This window comes from Aricia agestis, chromosome 18, assembly GCF_905147365.1.
Source record: "Aricia agestis chromosome 18, ilAriAges1.1, whole genome shotgun sequence".
NCBI classification, from domain to species: domain Eukaryota; kingdom Metazoa; phylum Arthropoda; class Insecta; order Lepidoptera; family Lycaenidae; genus Aricia; species Aricia agestis.
In genome coordinates this window covers 13,655,674-13,673,447 of record NC_056423.1, presented here as the reverse complement: position 1 = coordinate 13,673,447, position 17,774 = coordinate 13,655,674, and the positions used below count along the sequence as shown (strand labels likewise).

The 17,774-nt window shown below is 39.7% G+C and overlaps 1 protein-coding gene across 2 annotated transcripts; it reads right to left on the bottom strand.

Annotated features, from left to right (window-relative positions):
- Nucleotides 1-457: 457 nt before the first annotated feature.
- Nucleotides 458-16,081, bottom strand: LOC121735887 (protein krasavietz). Of its 2 annotated transcripts, none has more exons than XM_042126870.1 (11): nucleotides 15,928-16,081; nucleotides 15,551-15,622; nucleotides 8,860-9,036; nucleotides 7,846-7,946; nucleotides 7,234-7,299; nucleotides 6,537-6,609; nucleotides 5,433-5,598; nucleotides 4,145-4,388; nucleotides 3,677-3,823; nucleotides 1,655-1,850; nucleotides 458-833 (listed from the first exon to the last, which is right to left on the bottom strand). In XM_042126870.1, exons 2-11 carry the CDS (start codon nucleotides 15,609-15,611, stop codon nucleotides 805-807), a joined length of 1,260 nt encoding a protein of 419 aa, XP_041982804.1. In that variant the 5' UTR covers nucleotides 15,612-15,622; nucleotides 15,928-16,081; the 3' UTR covers nucleotides 458-804. The 2 variants fall into 2 exon arrangements, with proteins under 2 accessions (XP_041982804.1, XP_041982805.1); XM_042126871.1 differs by lacking the exon at nucleotides 15,928-16,081 and adding an exon at nucleotides 15,748-15,874.
- Nucleotides 16,082-17,774: the final 1,693 nt, after the last annotated feature.

The following is a 17,774-nucleotide window of genomic DNA, read 5'->3' as shown; positions in this document are numbered from 1 at the left end:
TATCAAAAGTATTTTTTATGGAATTATTTTATAAAACACTAGACGTTCCGCGCGGCTTCGCCCGCGTAAATTAGATATTTCACAGACAAATTAGTTCACAAAAAAACCTTCATGTAGTCTACTTCTTATTGTGCCAAGTAACAGAAAATTTTCTCCAGTAGTTCGTGAGACCTTTCAAATAATTTCCCGTTTTTCCTCTATTTCTTCGCTCCTATTAGTCTTAGCTTGATAAAATATAGCCTATATCCTTCCTCGATAAATCTGACGTGCCTCTTTCTGACTGAAAGAATTTTTCAAATCAGGCCAGTAGTTCCTGAGATTAGCGCGTTCAAACAAACAAACTCTTCCGCTTTATAAATAGTATAGATGTTAATAAGTCTTCTATTACGAAATAAAAGACGAGTGTAACATTTAACACGTTTATTGCGCCCAGTCGCGGGAATTAAATGAAACTATATTTCAGTGTTGCCACCGTTTATTTGAATTTTACTAAAAAAAATTGAATAAAAAATATTGTATTTCATCAACATGTTCTTTTTGTTTAGAAACGAATAATATACAGTAGAAAATGTCGCGGAGCACATAGATAGCTGTTTGTTTGGGGTATTGACATTGGGCTCGTTAATTCTGTTTCAGGGAAAGGTGGACATAGTGGGTACTGGTTGATGACTGTCGGGGCACGGTGGTACCGCGGTGTGTGGCGATGGGGCTGGTGTGCTGGTGTGGGGGGTGGGGCGCCGGCCCTCTGACGGGGGTATATTATGCTGCGGGCGGCGCGTTCAGTCTCACTCGCTGTACTTAAAACTAATCCTCCTCCTCGCCGCTCTCCGATTCTGAAATCAAACGTTAACGGTTTAACTTCTTTTTCAGAACGGAAGACAAATGCGTCGCTGTGAGACACGATAAGATCTTTGTGCCGACATGAGTGTGCATTTCGGGCAGCAATTACTGACAAAGCTATATCGCGACGCGCTATAATATGTAAACGCTCTAAAGGTGAGACCGCACTGTGTGTGTGGGGAGTGTCCCCAGCACCAGAGCGACGCAACCCGTCACGGCCAAATATTCTTCGTATGAGGTAGCCCGCCCTACGCGACAAACAACGCCAGTTCTATAAAACCAAATGTCGCGTCACTCCGTTGCTGCGTAGTGTCGCTTAGTGCGATCTCGCCTTCAGACAAACCTGCAAACATTCAAGGAGAGAGCGTATTCCCTCTTAAAAGGTCGGCAACTTGCAACTCTTGTGATGTCGCTGTCCATGGGCGACAGGTAGTCGCTCTTTCCATCTGTCACCTTTTGCTTATTTAGCCCTGAATCGATACTAATATTATGCGTAAGTGTGTCTGTCTGTCCTCCTGTGTGTCTGCCTCCAATTTTGATATGGACTATGGAGATTGAGTCCCGCGAAACGACAGGATACTTTTATCCCGGTGAGACGGTGTTGGAATAGTGTGTGGTGGCCGCAAAGGAACATCTTCCGACCGAACGAGATGGTATGCTCGGTCAGGCCAGAGCCCGTGTGATACATTTCAGCTGTCGTATATATATACCGATGCACGTAGAAAACTTCGATAGCGCGATGCAGGGATGTTAGGCGAATTGTGGGTACCGCCACATCGGTCATCTAGTTCCATATACAATATGCACCACTCACCCTCCTCGGCGCTCTGCAGCCACTCGACGAACTTCTTCATCTGGTCGAGGAACATGACCTTGCCCTTGCTGGAGTTGGGCTCGCGGTACCACTTGAGTATCACCTCCTCCGAAAGCACGTTGGTCTTGTACAGCATCAGCACCAGCTTGCTGAACGCCTTCATGAAGCTCATGTTCTCGTAGCAGTACTCCTGGACCTGCGGGGTGTACGATACCGAGCTTGAGCGAGAAGTCGAGACTGATGGGTAGATGGCTGGGTCTAGGGTTGTGACGAGCATAGCTAGCAGTAGAGGCATCGAGTCACTCTAAGGGCTCCCACACAAAACTGCGAATTCGTAACGCATCGCAAAATATGCAACAAAACTTCTACTAAAATGACATTGCGATGCGAATTCGCAGTTTTGTGTGGGAGCCCTAAACAGTACATAGTTTTACACCGAGATGCGGCGCGAGGCAGTATTTGTAATGCGCACAGTTTTTGTACAATTTTTTTAGCCCATCATAAGCTGCGTCACGTCCCGTAATAGCTTGTCTATAGGCCTTACAAATATAAAAAAGGACTAATTATCAATCACAGAACAGATATTAGTCAGGCGTGGGTATGTCTCAATGCCTCTACCCTCTACTGGTCGCTATACTCATATAATCAGATTGCCAAATCGCCATGTTGTGGCGACAGACGGCGCGCGCGTCGCCCGGCGCGAAATACTCGCGGTCGAGCGCGCACGCGCCGCGACGTCGCCACACTCCGACTCGTCATCAAGTTTCATCATGTTGAGGAGAATAACAAAGGTAGGTACTCAATTTATATAATATGTATGTAAACAAAACATAAATTGGTAGCATACTTGAGAGTGAAAATGATAACGTCTGAATAAAATTGAAGTAATAAATCACATATTTACCGCGCAAATGAAATTCACTCTAATTTGCTACTTCATTTTGTTTTCGTTTACCTTAGACTGGTTCTATGTATTATAGTTTGTGCGTTTTATGATGATATCGGTGACACATTATAATTGACAATAATAGGGAAGTTAGCTAAAAAAATTAATCGATAATTTAAAAATATCGAATCACTTCGTAAAAAAATTGCAATCGAAAATATCGATTTCGTACTGACGTTTCAGAGTGGCGCGGGCGCCGGCGATTTAAAATGGCCGCCCTTTTTATCGATTTGATTTCGATTCAACAGTGTCAATCTCTATTGGCATGAGTTTTGTTTCATGCATCTGACATTTTCAAATATTTTCGTAACAATAATTTTATACTCCTATTTCACAGTTAATATAATAATAAGTTAGCTTTTAGCAACTTTTAATTTTTATTCATTTACAATTAAATCAAACATTTGTTTTTGTAGTATGGAATATAATTTGTTACATTTTGATTTTTTTTGCTTTCTTGTAAAAAAAACCCGTAGCAAGGAATATGAGAACTGTCACCCATATCATCTTAAAACGCACAAACTATAATCTAATAGCAATATTCTGACTAAACAAATAAGAAAACATAATTACATATATTGTTACAGGGTTGGAAAACAAAAATACTAAAATATGTAAAACAAGTGAGCAGTATAACATGTACGGTTGTTACCTTGTGAGTTGTGACACATTAGATTACTCTGCTGATGCGCTTGTTGAACATACAATAGAAACATGAAATGAATGGTAATATGCATAAAAGAAACAACCATAATATTATGACAAATTTACCATTAAATGTTCCAGACATAGACATGTATACTGTTTCAATCCATTTCGATATAAACAAAAATAAAGCTAAATTTAGGTTTCTATAAATTTTATTATAATGCAACCAATTTAAATGTCACATATTTACCCAGCAATAAAATGAATCAAAACAGATTATAGTATATAAGTGGTAAAATATCACTTTCTTACGACTATGAATATGGGATAGCAACGCCATATAAAAAGAATTTTAACTAAAAGCATGTTAACGCCTACAAGACCTTAATCTATGTAGTTAAAACATATACGAGTGTCAAGCACTTCACCTTAGTGAGCAGCGCGATCTCGGCCTTGGCGGACTGGCAGAAGGCGGCAAAGAGCGGCGTGTACTGGCGCAGGTACTTGGCCGCCTGCTCCGCCAGCAGCTCCTCCTTCTTGTTCCACTCGCCGCGGGCCATCACGCAGTACCAGATCTGCGACAGGGTAACACGATATGTCTGAGTATATACAGAGTATACAAGCCACTCAGGGTTATATATGGTGGAGATCAGATTGCCAAATCGCCATGGTGTGGCGACAGACGGCGCGCGCGTCGCCCGGCGCGAAATACTCGCGGTCGAGCGCGCACGCACCGCGACGTCGCCACACTCCGACTCGTCATCAAGTTTCATCATGTCAGGTTCAATTTCTTAGTAAAATCACTAATTTATTATGCAGCCAATGAGGATAATTAGTTACGTTCCTACTTGAACAACTCCCAATTCCATAACTAGTAAATGTCACGTGTTACTCACAATGGCGACGACCTCGTGGTCGGGCACGTCGAGCTTGACGGCGAGGTCGCGCAGCTCGGGCACGAGGTCCTTGGGCGCGCGCTCGTCAGCCAGCTCGTCGCGCAGCGCCGCCGTCAGCGCCCGCCGCGCCTCCTGCTCCGCCTGCGCGCGGTGCAGCTTTAGTAGCTCGGAGAGCCCGCGCGCCGCCAGCGCCGACGCCAGCGCCTCCTCGCCGCGACGGTTCAGCGGCAGGAACTCCAGCAGCCTAGATAATTTTAATCGTGTTGTCAAAAATTCTGTGTTTGTCTTAATAAATAACAAACTCATTTGTATAATTAAATTCATTCATGAAAACGAGTGATTAAGTCCGTGATTTTAAATCGCTGTTGTATGATACAACAGCGATTTAAAATCACGGACTTAATCACTAAAGAGAGATTAGCAGTTCTTTATTGTTAGTCGTGATCTCGTAAGGCCTTAAGTCTTAACATCACCCCGCCAAATTCCGTAGATCCGCCAACTGTCTATGTTTTGTTTTCGATGCTGTGTTGTATTGAATACTTTCAGGTTAATATTGAATGCTGTAAGGTCGCTGTAAAACATTAGTGTCCTAACCCACATTTTTTTTTGTTGATTTGGAATGCAGTCTTGTTCTAAATCATCTAAAGGACTCATACTGCATTCATAACTCAATACGTAATTTTTTTGTGGGTTAGTACACGAATGCCATAAGGATGTTAGTATGACATGCACGAATGTAGCAGCACATATGACTGTACGGCAACGTTACCGTGAGCCAGTACAGTGACGCGTTGTTCTGTCCCAAACGTTAGCGCAGTTCCAATATTACGAAACTACCGTATATATTGATTTGGGAAGCCGTTAAAAATCTAAAGAGATCTTTAATCTAATATACAAGTATCGACTTAAGCTTAAGTTTTTTTGGCTATCTTCGCCAAACTAAATCTATACTGTCAAACCTTTTTTTGGCCAACAGTTCAGTTTCAGTATGTATCACAAGATTTTGGTGATGACCGAAAATAGTAGCTCCGTCGTCAGCTAAAAGTCGACTATCAGTTAAACTTATACTAAGTTATTAGCAGTTGGCGCTTATTATACGAGTAAGACTACATTGTGACCTAAGCAAAGCTGTATTATTGTCAGATTAGAGTGCTTTAATCATTAGATGAAGCGAAGCGAACCGGTGGTAGGCATCATGCAGACTTTCTGAAAATATTTGTTTCTTTATTCAGAAATAAAACTATTTTTATTTTATGAATAAACATTTTTGAATGAACAGTGGTCTCACCTGCCCTCGAGCTGCCCCCTCTTGAGCGCGGTGACGAGCGAGGCGGCGCCGCGCTCCTGCTTGACGGTGGCGAACACCTCCAGCACGAAGTCCAGCGCTAGGTTGTCCTTCACCAGGTGCTCGTTCACCAGCACCAGCAGCACCGACGGCGGCACGCACGCGTTACCTGACAACCGACAACGATTGTAAGAGCCAGTCCACACGGCACGTTGCGTCAACGCAGCGCTGCCGTTTGACGCATAGCCGGCCACACGGGCGCTGCGTCATCGTCAACACCCCCTCCCGCTTCGTCTCGGGGGCTGCTGTCCGTCATGTGTGCGTTGCGACGACGCAACGCGCCGTGAAGACTGACTCTCAGCTCGCAATGATTATACAGAATAGTAAGCAGTGCTCAAGCCACTAGTGATGACTTTTATTATAAAAAAGGTGGGTTAGCAAGGACAACTCGAGAATGTCAAAAGCTTACTATTGTCACTTACATGTTGCGATTTCGTTTGTAGCAACAAAAAAGTCTTCAATCAAAATTTTACGAGTTTTTATCATATTATTCAGAAATTTATATTTAATACATTCATCGTAAATCAATTCTACACAGTTTATAGCAAACTGTATCATGGCCAGTGATCGGAGTCGCCCTTAGAACGGTCCAAAGACGAGCCGCGAGTTGCTGTGGCACTGTTCGACACCGACACGACTAAATAACATCGTGTTGGCTCTAATTAAGTGCAAGGACATGCCCTTAGGTCTATGTTAGGCAAAACTTACTTCAGGCAGTAGGAATTCTTAAATATGCGTAAGAAAAAAACCATCTCCGTAGGTGATCTACGATGAACGATGATCCACCCAATAACAATGCGTAATTCGACTCTGGGGCCGTACAACAAAATCGTTTTGAGACTCAAACCATCGAATTAGAATGCCGCGTCTTAACTTCTACTCTAAACAACGTCATTTCACGTTTCTTAGAGTAGGACGCGGCCGTTCCATCGAGTCCCAAAACGGTTTGTGAATAAATGCTCAGAGTTGGAGACAAAGTATCCAAGGTGTATCTTTTAATGCTATGGGTTCATATGGGTTTAGTAAATAAATATTAGTAAAACTCACCTATCCACAGCGCCACCATCCGCGCGAGTTTGATACGGTTCTGGGGTTCAAAGCCCTTGATGTACACAAGGACCTGAAAAACACATCAACACACTATTTAGTATAAGTTCATATTATACAAATTTATTTAACCCGTCGATCGTGGGAAAACGAGACACAATAGATATTCTATTGTGTCTCGTTCACTGGTGAGCGTATGGGGCTTGATGAATTAATCTGGACACATAATATTGTAAAGTTTTGTACAAAAAAGGCTGAGTACTTAATGGTTCATCCATTCAACAAATTCATCGACCAATTTTGTCATTAGCCAGTCATAAGCATTAAGTAATAGATAACCTCGAGTCAAAAAGTTTCAGAAACTTGACCATATTTTTTTATGTACTGACAGAGAAGTTGAATCATGGCAGATAGCGGACGGTGCGGACCTACTTATTTTGGTCGCGTTTTGTCAAACCCAGCCAACAGATGACGACTTGACTGGCCGTAGACGGACCGACGGCTCAAGAACTGCTCGAGCGATCCATGTATTGTGGATATGAATTTAGTATGGAAACTGCTGCAGTATTTTGCAGTCGGTTTCGACTGAAAGACGCGGCCAAATGACGTAGGTCCGTCAACTGCCCATGAATAAATTTCTTTGATGGTACATAATTGTACACAGCAGCACAATAATATGTTAAAGTCAAACTCTTACCTTCTTCATCTCCTCTTCAAACATCTTTTCCAAATATTTATAGCGCCTCATCAGTTTCAGGAATATCTGGAAAGAGTGACACTGTTAGTGCATGCTCAGAAGCCCACCACAGACTTTACTGAATATGGTTAATGGTTATCAGTGTAAGTTGAACGAGAAGGTTTTGTCCACATGTACATTCAGGACTCTAGCCATGTTTTCATCATTTTGGATTATGTGGGAAAAATATATTTTGCGAGGCCCCCTGATGGATGATCCAAGAAAATGGATTTTGTTGAAAGATTGATGATGATCCAAGAAAATGGATTTTGTTGAAAGATTGATGATGATCCAAGAAAATGGATTTTGTTGAAAGATTGATGATGATCCAAGAAAATGGATTTTGTTGAAGTTGAAAGATACTCGTTACTCGTAAATCCTAAAAAAAAAACTCTCCGTCCAAGCCCTAGGACCACGAGGCCGTGGCCTACACCGCTCACGCCTTACGCCGCCTCTGCCTGCAGCTCTTCTGATGTTGCGAGTGTCCATGGGTGACGGTAGTTGCTTTCCATCAGGTGACCCTTTTGTTCATTTACCCAATTATTTTACAAAAAAAAAGAGATTGAAGGTTACCTGTTCGAAGTTTCGCATGGTGTCCATATCTTCGTTGGCGTTGAAGATGCAGGTGTTGGTCTTGGGGGTCTCCCCGTCCATGGACACCGAGCCGCCGGGCACTGCAACACACATACAATTCTATGTCAGGACATGTGTGTGCTGATAGTGTGCTGTGGGTGTATGTGTGTTGTGTCAGATGTTAAACGAACGAGAGTGTATCCACACGAGTGTTCGGGACTCTAGCCAGATTTCTCATCATGTTAAGTTTTATTTCGACTTAAAATGGGCCAGATTCTACTAATCTTTTACTTCTTTTCAAATAAAAAACTGTAACTACTACAGTTTGACAGCAATATACAGGGTGCAATTTAACCTTCCTGCCAAATTTGGGTATATTGATCTTTGTTAAAATATCCTCCCGCCTCCCACCCCGCGCGTCACCCCCGCTTTACCCGTACGCATAACCGGTCTTCCGATTGGATATCGCGCGCGATGGAGTAGCGGTCGCAATATCGTAATTATTATGAACTTATCGATTTTTTTTGGGATAAAATATGTTATTGTAAAAAAATTAACACCCTATTTTTTTGGTTTTATGGACTCACCTAATGATACCTAAGCCCCAAAAAAAATTTGGCAGGTAATTAATTTCACCCTGTATAATATCTTGGTGCCGGCGTGCGAAGCCTATCTATCTACTAAATCTCTATTCCATGTGCTGCAACTATATATACTGCTGGGTAAACGTTAATTCCAAGTTTGGTTAGGACAATGCATGCTGATCACCCGATTGTCCTGGCATGTAAAAAGTGGGATGCTCATGTAAAAATCCGGTCCTGCGCCTGATCTCTCGCCGGTCGTATCGGGCGTCGGTCCCACTCGGCTATGAGTGTAAATAGAGAATGCTCTTGAGTACTGCGCACACTTTGGCACTATAAAATGAATCCTGCGTAACTGGCCTGGTTTGAATGCAACCGGCCACCGTCACCGAGACCGCTGCGGTAGTTATTATGCTGGGCGCTGGGTACTCACGCAGCAGGCCGCCCGCGATGAGCACGTCGAATATGACCTCGCCATAGCGGCGGTAGTCGAGCTTGGAGCCGGCGGCGTCTAGGAACTTGTAGGCGGCGTCGAGGTCGCCTCCCGCGCGCTCGAGCCCCGCCACCAGCGCGTCGCGGAACCCGTTCGGGTCGTACTTCTCTTTCTCATCTGAAATTGAAGAGTGAACGGTTATAATACAGCAAGAATAGGCGGTTATAATACAGCAAGGGTACATTACAAGTTGCAACGGTTATAATACAACAATGGTGCTACCAATTCTTAACTTAGGCCCAATTTCTCCAAAGACTGTTAATGATTGTCCTATTTAGTATTTACACTTATGACTTAGGCCGCAAAACCGATTTAGATGAAACTTGAAATTGAAGTGATTAGAGTCCTGGAAGAGGATTTTGGATGGTTTTGAGTTTTGACGAATAGATGGCGTCCGATAGGTGATTTTCTTCTCAAACGAACTAGCAAGTAACGTCTAGTTGGATAACAAGTAATACCAGTTTATTACAATTACCTATCTGTGTTGAACTAACAGGTATAATAATGACTAACACTATAATCATTTGAAATAACAAACCATAAACTGTAAAAGCCTATAATGTACTTAGTTTCTTGGTCAAACACACAAGGAAAAGACGCCGTAGCATATTATCATAATAATTTATTAATGTGGACATCCTAAACAGAAGATTAACCGACTTAAAAGTGTGTTACAGAACATTTAATTCTTTTTTTGACGCCTCCGTGGTCTAGTGGTTAAGAGCGTGGCTCTCGACTCGCAGGTCGAGGTCGTGGGTTCGATTCCCCCGTTAGAAATATGATGTTTCCAAGTTTGGTTAAGACAATGCAGGCTGATCACCTGATTGTCTGACAACTAAGACAATCCATGCGTCAGATGGGCATGTAAAAAGTCGGTCCTGCGCCTGATCTCTCGCCAGTCGTGTCGGACCTCCGTCTCACTGGGTAGTGGGTTATGAGAGTGAAGGAATAGAGAGTGCTCTTGTGTACTGCGCACACACTTGAGCACTATAAAATTACACCTGCGTACCTTGGCCTGGTTCCAATGAAACCGGCCACCGTCACCGAATTCGGTGTGGGGAGTATTATTATAATTCTTTTTACTCAAGACCACGATAAAACTACATCGACGCTTATTATTTTAGCAGAATACCTACCTAACAGATATTTTCACACATTGCGCATTCGCCGGGCGAAACACGAGTTGGTTTCGACACGTTTCCCGTCCCAATATGGCGCTAGCACGCAGCTGTCACGTGCTCCACATCATGGAAACCCGGCGCCTGTGCGTGGAACAGGCGAATATAGACCCTACTGCTCACACAATAAGACAGTGCCAGCGCTCCGAGTGTACCGTTAATATTACTGTTCAAAGTTTAATTGTGAATTTTAATAAGCTTGAAAGTGATACTTGGAGATATTCGTGTTATCATGTTTTACTTAGCTCATGTAGAGAACATAATGAAAATATATATCACGAACATAATATTATGTAACACAGATTTATTTTGACATACTCTGTACTTATATTTTTTGTCAAACTCTTAATTAAATTAAAGTTAAGTAATCATTTAAAATCTATGAGTGAGGCCGTAGACGGTGGTGGATATTAGACTATAATAGTTGCCCAATTTTCTGGCATCCGAAAGAAAGAAACACATCTGTCCTTGTTTCAGCCGTGGTCACCAATTCTTTCTACGAATGTATAGAAAAAGTGACTTTTCGTCGAAGGAAATACAAAGACATATAATCTGTCAGTGTTTTTATTTTTTCGTATTTCTACCTGTAGTCTGCTAAGCCTTCAGAGTTCAGGGCAGATTTATGTACTCAAGAGTACAAGTAGGTCACCGTAGCGTTTATATTACGCTGACAAGGTAAATACTATCAAGCTAAGTTCTAACTAATTTCAACTGGTCCATTAGGACAAAGTATACAGTTATACCTAATCTAATAATTACACTACATATCCAGTATCTACGTCCAAACTGCCGACGCAGCAAATAAGCGCACAGGGAAAGCGGCTCAGAATTATTTAGGTCAGAGGATTTGCCAACTCCACCCCTATCTATCTACTTCGATATAGATAATACTAGATGAAGCTCATAACTCCGCTGCGCCAAATTTAATTATGGCGCGGGAACCGTACATTTTTTCGGAATAAAAGGTATCCTATGTCCTTTCCCGGGACTCACAATACAAGCCTTCGTGTAGCCTCCATACCAAATCTCTCAATAAACTTTTCATCTTGCATCACGTCTTTGTAGGTATTCCAGCTGTTCTGGGGGACTTCTGCTGTATTTTTAACCGATTTGTTTCGCGGCTCAAGGAAGGAATCGACCACCTGGCCGGTCCGAGGATGAGCCGCGAGTTGCTGTGGCACTGTTCGACACCGACACAGCTACATACCGCTGTGCTGGCTCTAATTAAGTGCACTAATACCACAGACATAGAACAAGATAGATACCGCATGAGATTGTACTTCGCGTGCCATTCGCGTTCCCAAACGACGAGCAACGCTCGTCTTTCGAAAGTCTGTTCTTTAATCTGCTATCGGAATCGGACGTCAATCGGAAATTTAAAAGTGCCTAAATGCCTAACTGTAGAAATTCAAATAGCAACGTTAGCCTAGATAATAGACACGTTTCCCATCATCGGTACTTCACAGTAGTTAGGTAAAAAGTGGCACCCTCGTTTTCATACAAATGAAGCGACATGCGGTATCCATCTTGATCGATGTCTGTGAGTAATACTAATATTATAAATGCGAAAGTCTGTCTGTCTGTTACCTCTTAACGCCCAAACCGCTGAACCGATTTTACTGAGGTATGGAGATATACTTTGCGTTCGGTAAAAAGACATACGAGTTTTTGTTATGTGTATTGTTAAATGTACGGTTCCCGCGCGATAAACGATTTCAGACGCAATGGAGTCTCGGGCGTCATACTATAGTACTTTATAAATCAAAGAGAAACCTATTCAAAGAAAATTTTCTGGGCGAAGCCTTAACAATACATTTTCATTAACGGAATGAATGCGTAGGAAGAAGCATAGACTTTAGCATAAAGCCTCAACTTGGTCGAAAATAATGTTCGAGTCGTATCAGACTAAAACGCGCTTTCAAGATAACAAACAATAATGATTTTAATCCATACTTCCATACTAGTATCACAATTATACTGTGCTAATATAAATGCGAAAGTGTGTCTGTCTGTCTGTTACCTCTTCACGTCCAAACCGCTGAACGGAATTTTGCTGAAAAATGGTATGGAGATACTTTGAGTCCCGGGAAAGGACATAAGGCTACTTTTTATTGCAGAAAAATGTACGGTTTCCGCGCGATAAACTAATTTTGGCGCAACGGAGTTGCGGGCATCATCTAGTATTTTATAGGTCTCGTAAAAACTTGAGAACGGCTGAACCGATTTGGCTAATTTTAGTGTTGAAATATTGTTCCTGTAAAGTGTACCTAATGAAATGTTTTTGTTATTATGTAATATGCTAAAGTTAAATGGATTGTAAAGGTGATAATATAGATAAATAAAAATTCGTGGAAGTCCAGGGAAGGTTTATTAGGAGGGGAGTGTTACGAAGACCGAAGTACACCATCTAGTTGTTATACATATTAGGCACGCGTCGGATGAGTTTAATAGTCGAAGTCTAACAATAAGAATGCAATTCAATATAAGGAGTCAAGTGGTCGTTTCTCGTCGATAAGGTTTTCCCGTTCTATTTATGTCCCCTGTCACCATGAAAACGCGCTCTCAATGACAATACTATCAACAATCATAATAATCACTCACGCCACACCGTTACAAAAGGATTAAATTATTCTTGTGCCACAATTTATAATTTACTTCACTAGATGACGCCCGCAACTCGGTTGCGTCAAAATTCGTTAATAGCGCGGGCACCGTACATTTTTCTGCAATAAAAAGTAGCCTATGTCCTTTCGCGGGACTCAAAAGTATCTACATACCAAATTTCAGCCAAAACAGACGGACGGACAGACAGACGTACTTTCGCATTTATAATATTCGTATGGATGTACCATTCTGCCACTAGCCAAACTAGTAAGACAATTTTTACTAGTTTGGCTAGTGGCAGAATGGTACATCCATACGAATATTTTAATGCGAAAGTAAGTAAAATTAAAGAAAAAAACATTTGCCAATCCTGTGCGCACGTCATAAGTATCAATTACTTAGACCTAGCCTTTGCATAAGGTTGTTACTTGACTTTGAAGTATTTTAATCTCATTTGTGTTCTACGCAGCGTGTTTGATGGTGTTAATGTATCAAGTATTCTAGACAGATAAAAATATTGTTTGTATGGTATTTGCCACTACATTTTTGTATATGAAAAATATTTAAGAAAAATTTGTGCAGATTTTTTGACTTTTTATTCCAGAAGGGAAACTTAAACCAGCTTCTTTTGACAGATTATTATTGCAAAACAAACTTTCTTTGCACCTCATAACTTGCTGACTTTCAATCTGCACTCCGGTGAAATCTGAAGCTGATGAATCACAGTGACCTTTGTACAGTCAGCCCGTTGACCTTACAGTCCTCACCGATAAAGGAAATCTATGTGCCAATACTATAGTTTCACATCCTGGCATGGCCGCACTCAAAGACATTATAATGCCTACTTAGAGAGTTACTTAGTAAAGATTTGAAAACTATTCTACCTATATTAGTATTTCTCTATTATCAAAGCAAATTAAAATGCCAAATTTCTAATGACAAACCTGAATAATTTTGTGAAAAAAAAAATGGACAAGATACTTAAAACATTCACTGATGTCCGATACTAAGCCCGGATGCGCACTCGCGGTTAGGTCTGGGCGCGTTGCGGCCAGGTGCGCGTCGTCTATGGCGGTTTTATACTAAAGTATCTATCTTGATGGAAGGGCAAATCTATAGCAAAAAAGTTTGGCAATTAGGTACCTATTCTTGGCACAAAGTGTGTGTCAATTCAAAACATTAAAAAGACAAAATAAGCATTGCCTCACATACAGTGAGTACATGAGATATAAAATTAATATGTACTAGACACAGTAGCAGCATGCACAATGGAACGTAAATAACAGTTATCTTACACAATTAATATAAAATTAACACTTCCTATATATTTATTTTATTACACTGATATACCCTGAGTATAATATTCTGACTGCTATCATGGATAACAGCCATAGAGTAGGTATATAAATTTAAGAAATGGTTACTATGACATGTCTGCTATCACAAGACCACAATTAATTTCGACTGATAAGAGATATCTTTATATTATTTTGTTAATCTGCTTCCTACTTAGATAAGAAGATTTTTCTAAAGTGCTTTATGCATTGCAGTTCTAAAGGTTTATTCCACAGTAAATAAACTATAATGATAAAACTAATAAAGCTATAATATGTCGTAGTCATCTGATTGAATCTGCTATTTGATTGAACAACTAGCTTCATTGAATGAAACTGTTTAAAGCTTTAACTCCCAAGAGGCCACATGTGGCCGTAAGAACAAAAGATTTCCAAAATCCACGATCGAAGGATTAATTTATCAATCAAATCAAATCATTTAATTCAGGCATCAGAGGCCCATATAACAAATACCTTAAATCTAACATACATTTATCTAACATGTCTAACATACAATTTAGTGACTAAAGGCCAACTAAATAGATCTTTAACTCTAAATTAAATGGGTTCATATTCATATAAACTGCTGTAAATTGTGTGAGCTCTTATAACTCAATATTTAAACTTGGAGACATAATATTATAATCGACATGTTAAAAACAAAAACAAGGTGATGTAATATACAGAAACAAATAATAAATAATACATGTTTCACGAATTAGCACCTTACAACACATACAAGGGAAAACCAGGATATTTGTTATCAGTTCTCGTTTACATTATAGCTTTAATTTAGCATGTAAACTAATATGGTTTATTGTCTTCAACAACTGTTCTGATATAATTTTCTAGATCTGTCTAAAATCTAGATTACTAGATTTTGATTAAGTATGAGTAACTTTAGTTATGCAGTAATATTATTTTTTTTAATTAGGGGCCGTATATGGGCTTTGCTCCCATATCCTTTTTTTGCTATCTTTGTATTGTTTTTCGCACCAAGGATAATTGAAATAATATTATTAATTGTAACAATTATTGTAGTCCATCACACCATGGACTATTTTTTATTTATTTAATAATATAATAGAATATAATATATATTACTTATATATGTAATGCATTATTAGAAAGTAGCTTATCCCGCCTATGCAGCAATTAAAACTGTCCTATATCCTTTCCCGGGCTCAAATTATCTGACACAGTTCATCAAAATCAATTCAGCAGTAAAAACGTAAAGATGTGATAGATTGCATTCATAATTATTATTGAAGTGTGGACAATGGATATAAAGTATAGTACTTATGTCAAAGTCCCATGTACTAGACCTAGTAAAAGATTATGTATAGTACATTATACATGCATTAGGAGAGTATTTGGCACAGATACTTCCGCTCCGGCTGATCAATCGCTGCACTTGACCCAAATAGCGGCGGCCAATCTACTTTCTTTTGTTTCTGGCTTCTGCATAAGGCATAGTGCAGTCGAAATGTCAAACGTATAAAACAAAACGCTCACCTCTTTTTCTGGTCTTGATCCGTTGACCCGATAATACTGGTTTTTCTACCTTCTGACTCATACAATATATTGCTGAAACAAAACACACGTGGCAATTAGGACGGTGGTCCAGCGAGGGTTCAACAACCCTACCCTTCACTAAAAAATGTTCTCCCCACGGCAGATCCCCTTCGATACGAGGATATCGGTCAACTTACTAGTTGGGCGAGGAAAACTGCCGAGAGAACACAGACTAGTGTCCCCCAGTTAGGTTTTAGAGTTAATACACGTATGACTCAGCAGAGAACGAATATCGCGTGATTCAATCAAAATCGGCGCAGAATGGACCGAAATGTGTAAAGTATGCGCAAAGTACATTAGTGTGTAACGATACTTACGTAGTTACAGGTTATGTAGGAGCCTTTTACTCCTTTTGCGAGTTCTCTCGGACTGCGCTTGTTCAGAAAAGAAAGAAACGCAGCTACGGTCTCTGTCCCTTCGCGAGGTAAAGACAACGTGTATGGAGCCGCCGGATATCCGGTACAGATGGGGCTAAAATATTGATTTTATGTGAATTTCGATTGTAATTAATTAAATAAAGCGAAAATGCTATCGTTTTAACGTTAAATTTGAGGACGTATTGATAAATACTAAAGATGAATGAAAAAATATAGCAACGAAAACCAAATGAACTGATTAGAAAAAAATTATGCACAACACGAATTATAGTGTAAAATTTTAGTTTGTTACAAATATCTAAATTCATGTTACCTATAAATTAAGATATATATAATTTTAAATTTTCGAAACTATAATTTTTTAGTAAAAATTCTAAACCAAAATTTGTAATTTGAAAGAAGTTTTTTGACTCATAATTGGCATTATGATCATAGACAACTTTCATTTTCTTTTTATTTTTGTTCAGTGTTGCCAACACGACTCATACAAAATTTGCTAAACTGCTGTTAAAATTTTGCCAATGCTAAAACTTTTCAAGGTCTATTAAAGCGTTTTAAATGTTTAATAATCAACAAAATCTCAATTTATTTTATGTTTTTTTAAATGTTTTTTTTAAATGTTTTATCAATTAAATTATCGAACAAAATATTAATAATCAGAAGGTTGCGTGTTCATATCACGTCGGGGTCACCAATGTTATGTCTATGCTGTATGTCTACGGTGGTATATGGGCTAATATGGGACACACAGAGACATAGACTACGGAGCAGTAGCAGGGGGGCACAAGTGAAAGACTCGAGAGCGTTGGACCAACTGTATATTGAAATAATATTTTACTTATTCTAAGCTCCGTTCATACGTCACATCTTACATACACAATTGCAACTCGCACGCGTCAGCATTCACACACTTACAAACAGGGTTCAAAGTACAGACCCCACATTTATTATGATTATTTAGGCTTCATACAAACACATCACAAGATATTAGTATAATATGTTCGGAACAGGTACTTAAAGCTCGATGTGTAATGTGTTATCGCTCAGCATGCTATTCCATACAACACACACCTGTAGAGTTTTATCGCCCCAATTTAAGATGGCGCTAGCTGTCGCATCAAATGTCAATTCGTGAGCCGTCAAACTCTTCTAAGACGCTTATCTGTCTACAAAATATATAATTGGTGCCCCTCAAGGTCACACTCACACATACATATCGATGCAAAACTTTTCCTTCGTCTTTTTATATTGTTTTCCGGAGCTTTGATCATAACATTGTAAATTGCCAGTAGCAAAGGAACTTAAAAAAAATTGACGTAAAACCAAAACAGATTTTTTAAAATATTACTTTTACATAATATTATTATTATAAAATTAAGAGAAATATATATAAGGTAAATGACTAGTAGATTGAACAGTACCAGTCATTGGAAAAAGCACCAAAACACAATATTTATTAATGTTGCTTTAAAAATTTCCTGTTTTTAAAGTAAAAGAACGCCTGTTTTTAAAGAAAAACAGTCAGTTTTTAAAGCAACATTAATAAATATTGTGTTTTTGTGCTTTTTCCAATGACTAGTACTGTCCAATCTACTAGTCATTTATAATACCCTATAAAAAATAACATTGTAAATTGCCAGTGGCGAAGAAACTTAAAAAAAATTGACGTTAAACCAAAACAGAATTTTGGTAAAGGAATTGAATATTCTTTTACATAATATTATTATTATAAAATTAAGAGAAAGAATAAGGGAGCTCAAAGGGGTTTCTTTTTAAAGAGTCGTCGA

Excerpts from the sequence above, each read along its gene's own strand:
- LOC121735887 (XM_042126870.1), bottom strand. The coding sequence starts at position 15,611 with ATGAGTCAGAAGGTAGAAAAACCAGTATTATCGGGTCAACGGATCAAG. Across the intron at positions 9,037-15,550 it reads GATCAAGACCAGAAAAAGAG|ATGAGAAAGAGAAGTACGAC; the intron begins GTGAGCGTTTTG and ends CTTCAATTTCAG. Across the intron at positions 7,947-8,859 it reads CATCGCGGGCGGCCTGCTGC|TGCCCGGCGGCTCGGTGTCC; the intron begins GTGAGTACCCAG and ends TGTGTGTTGCAG.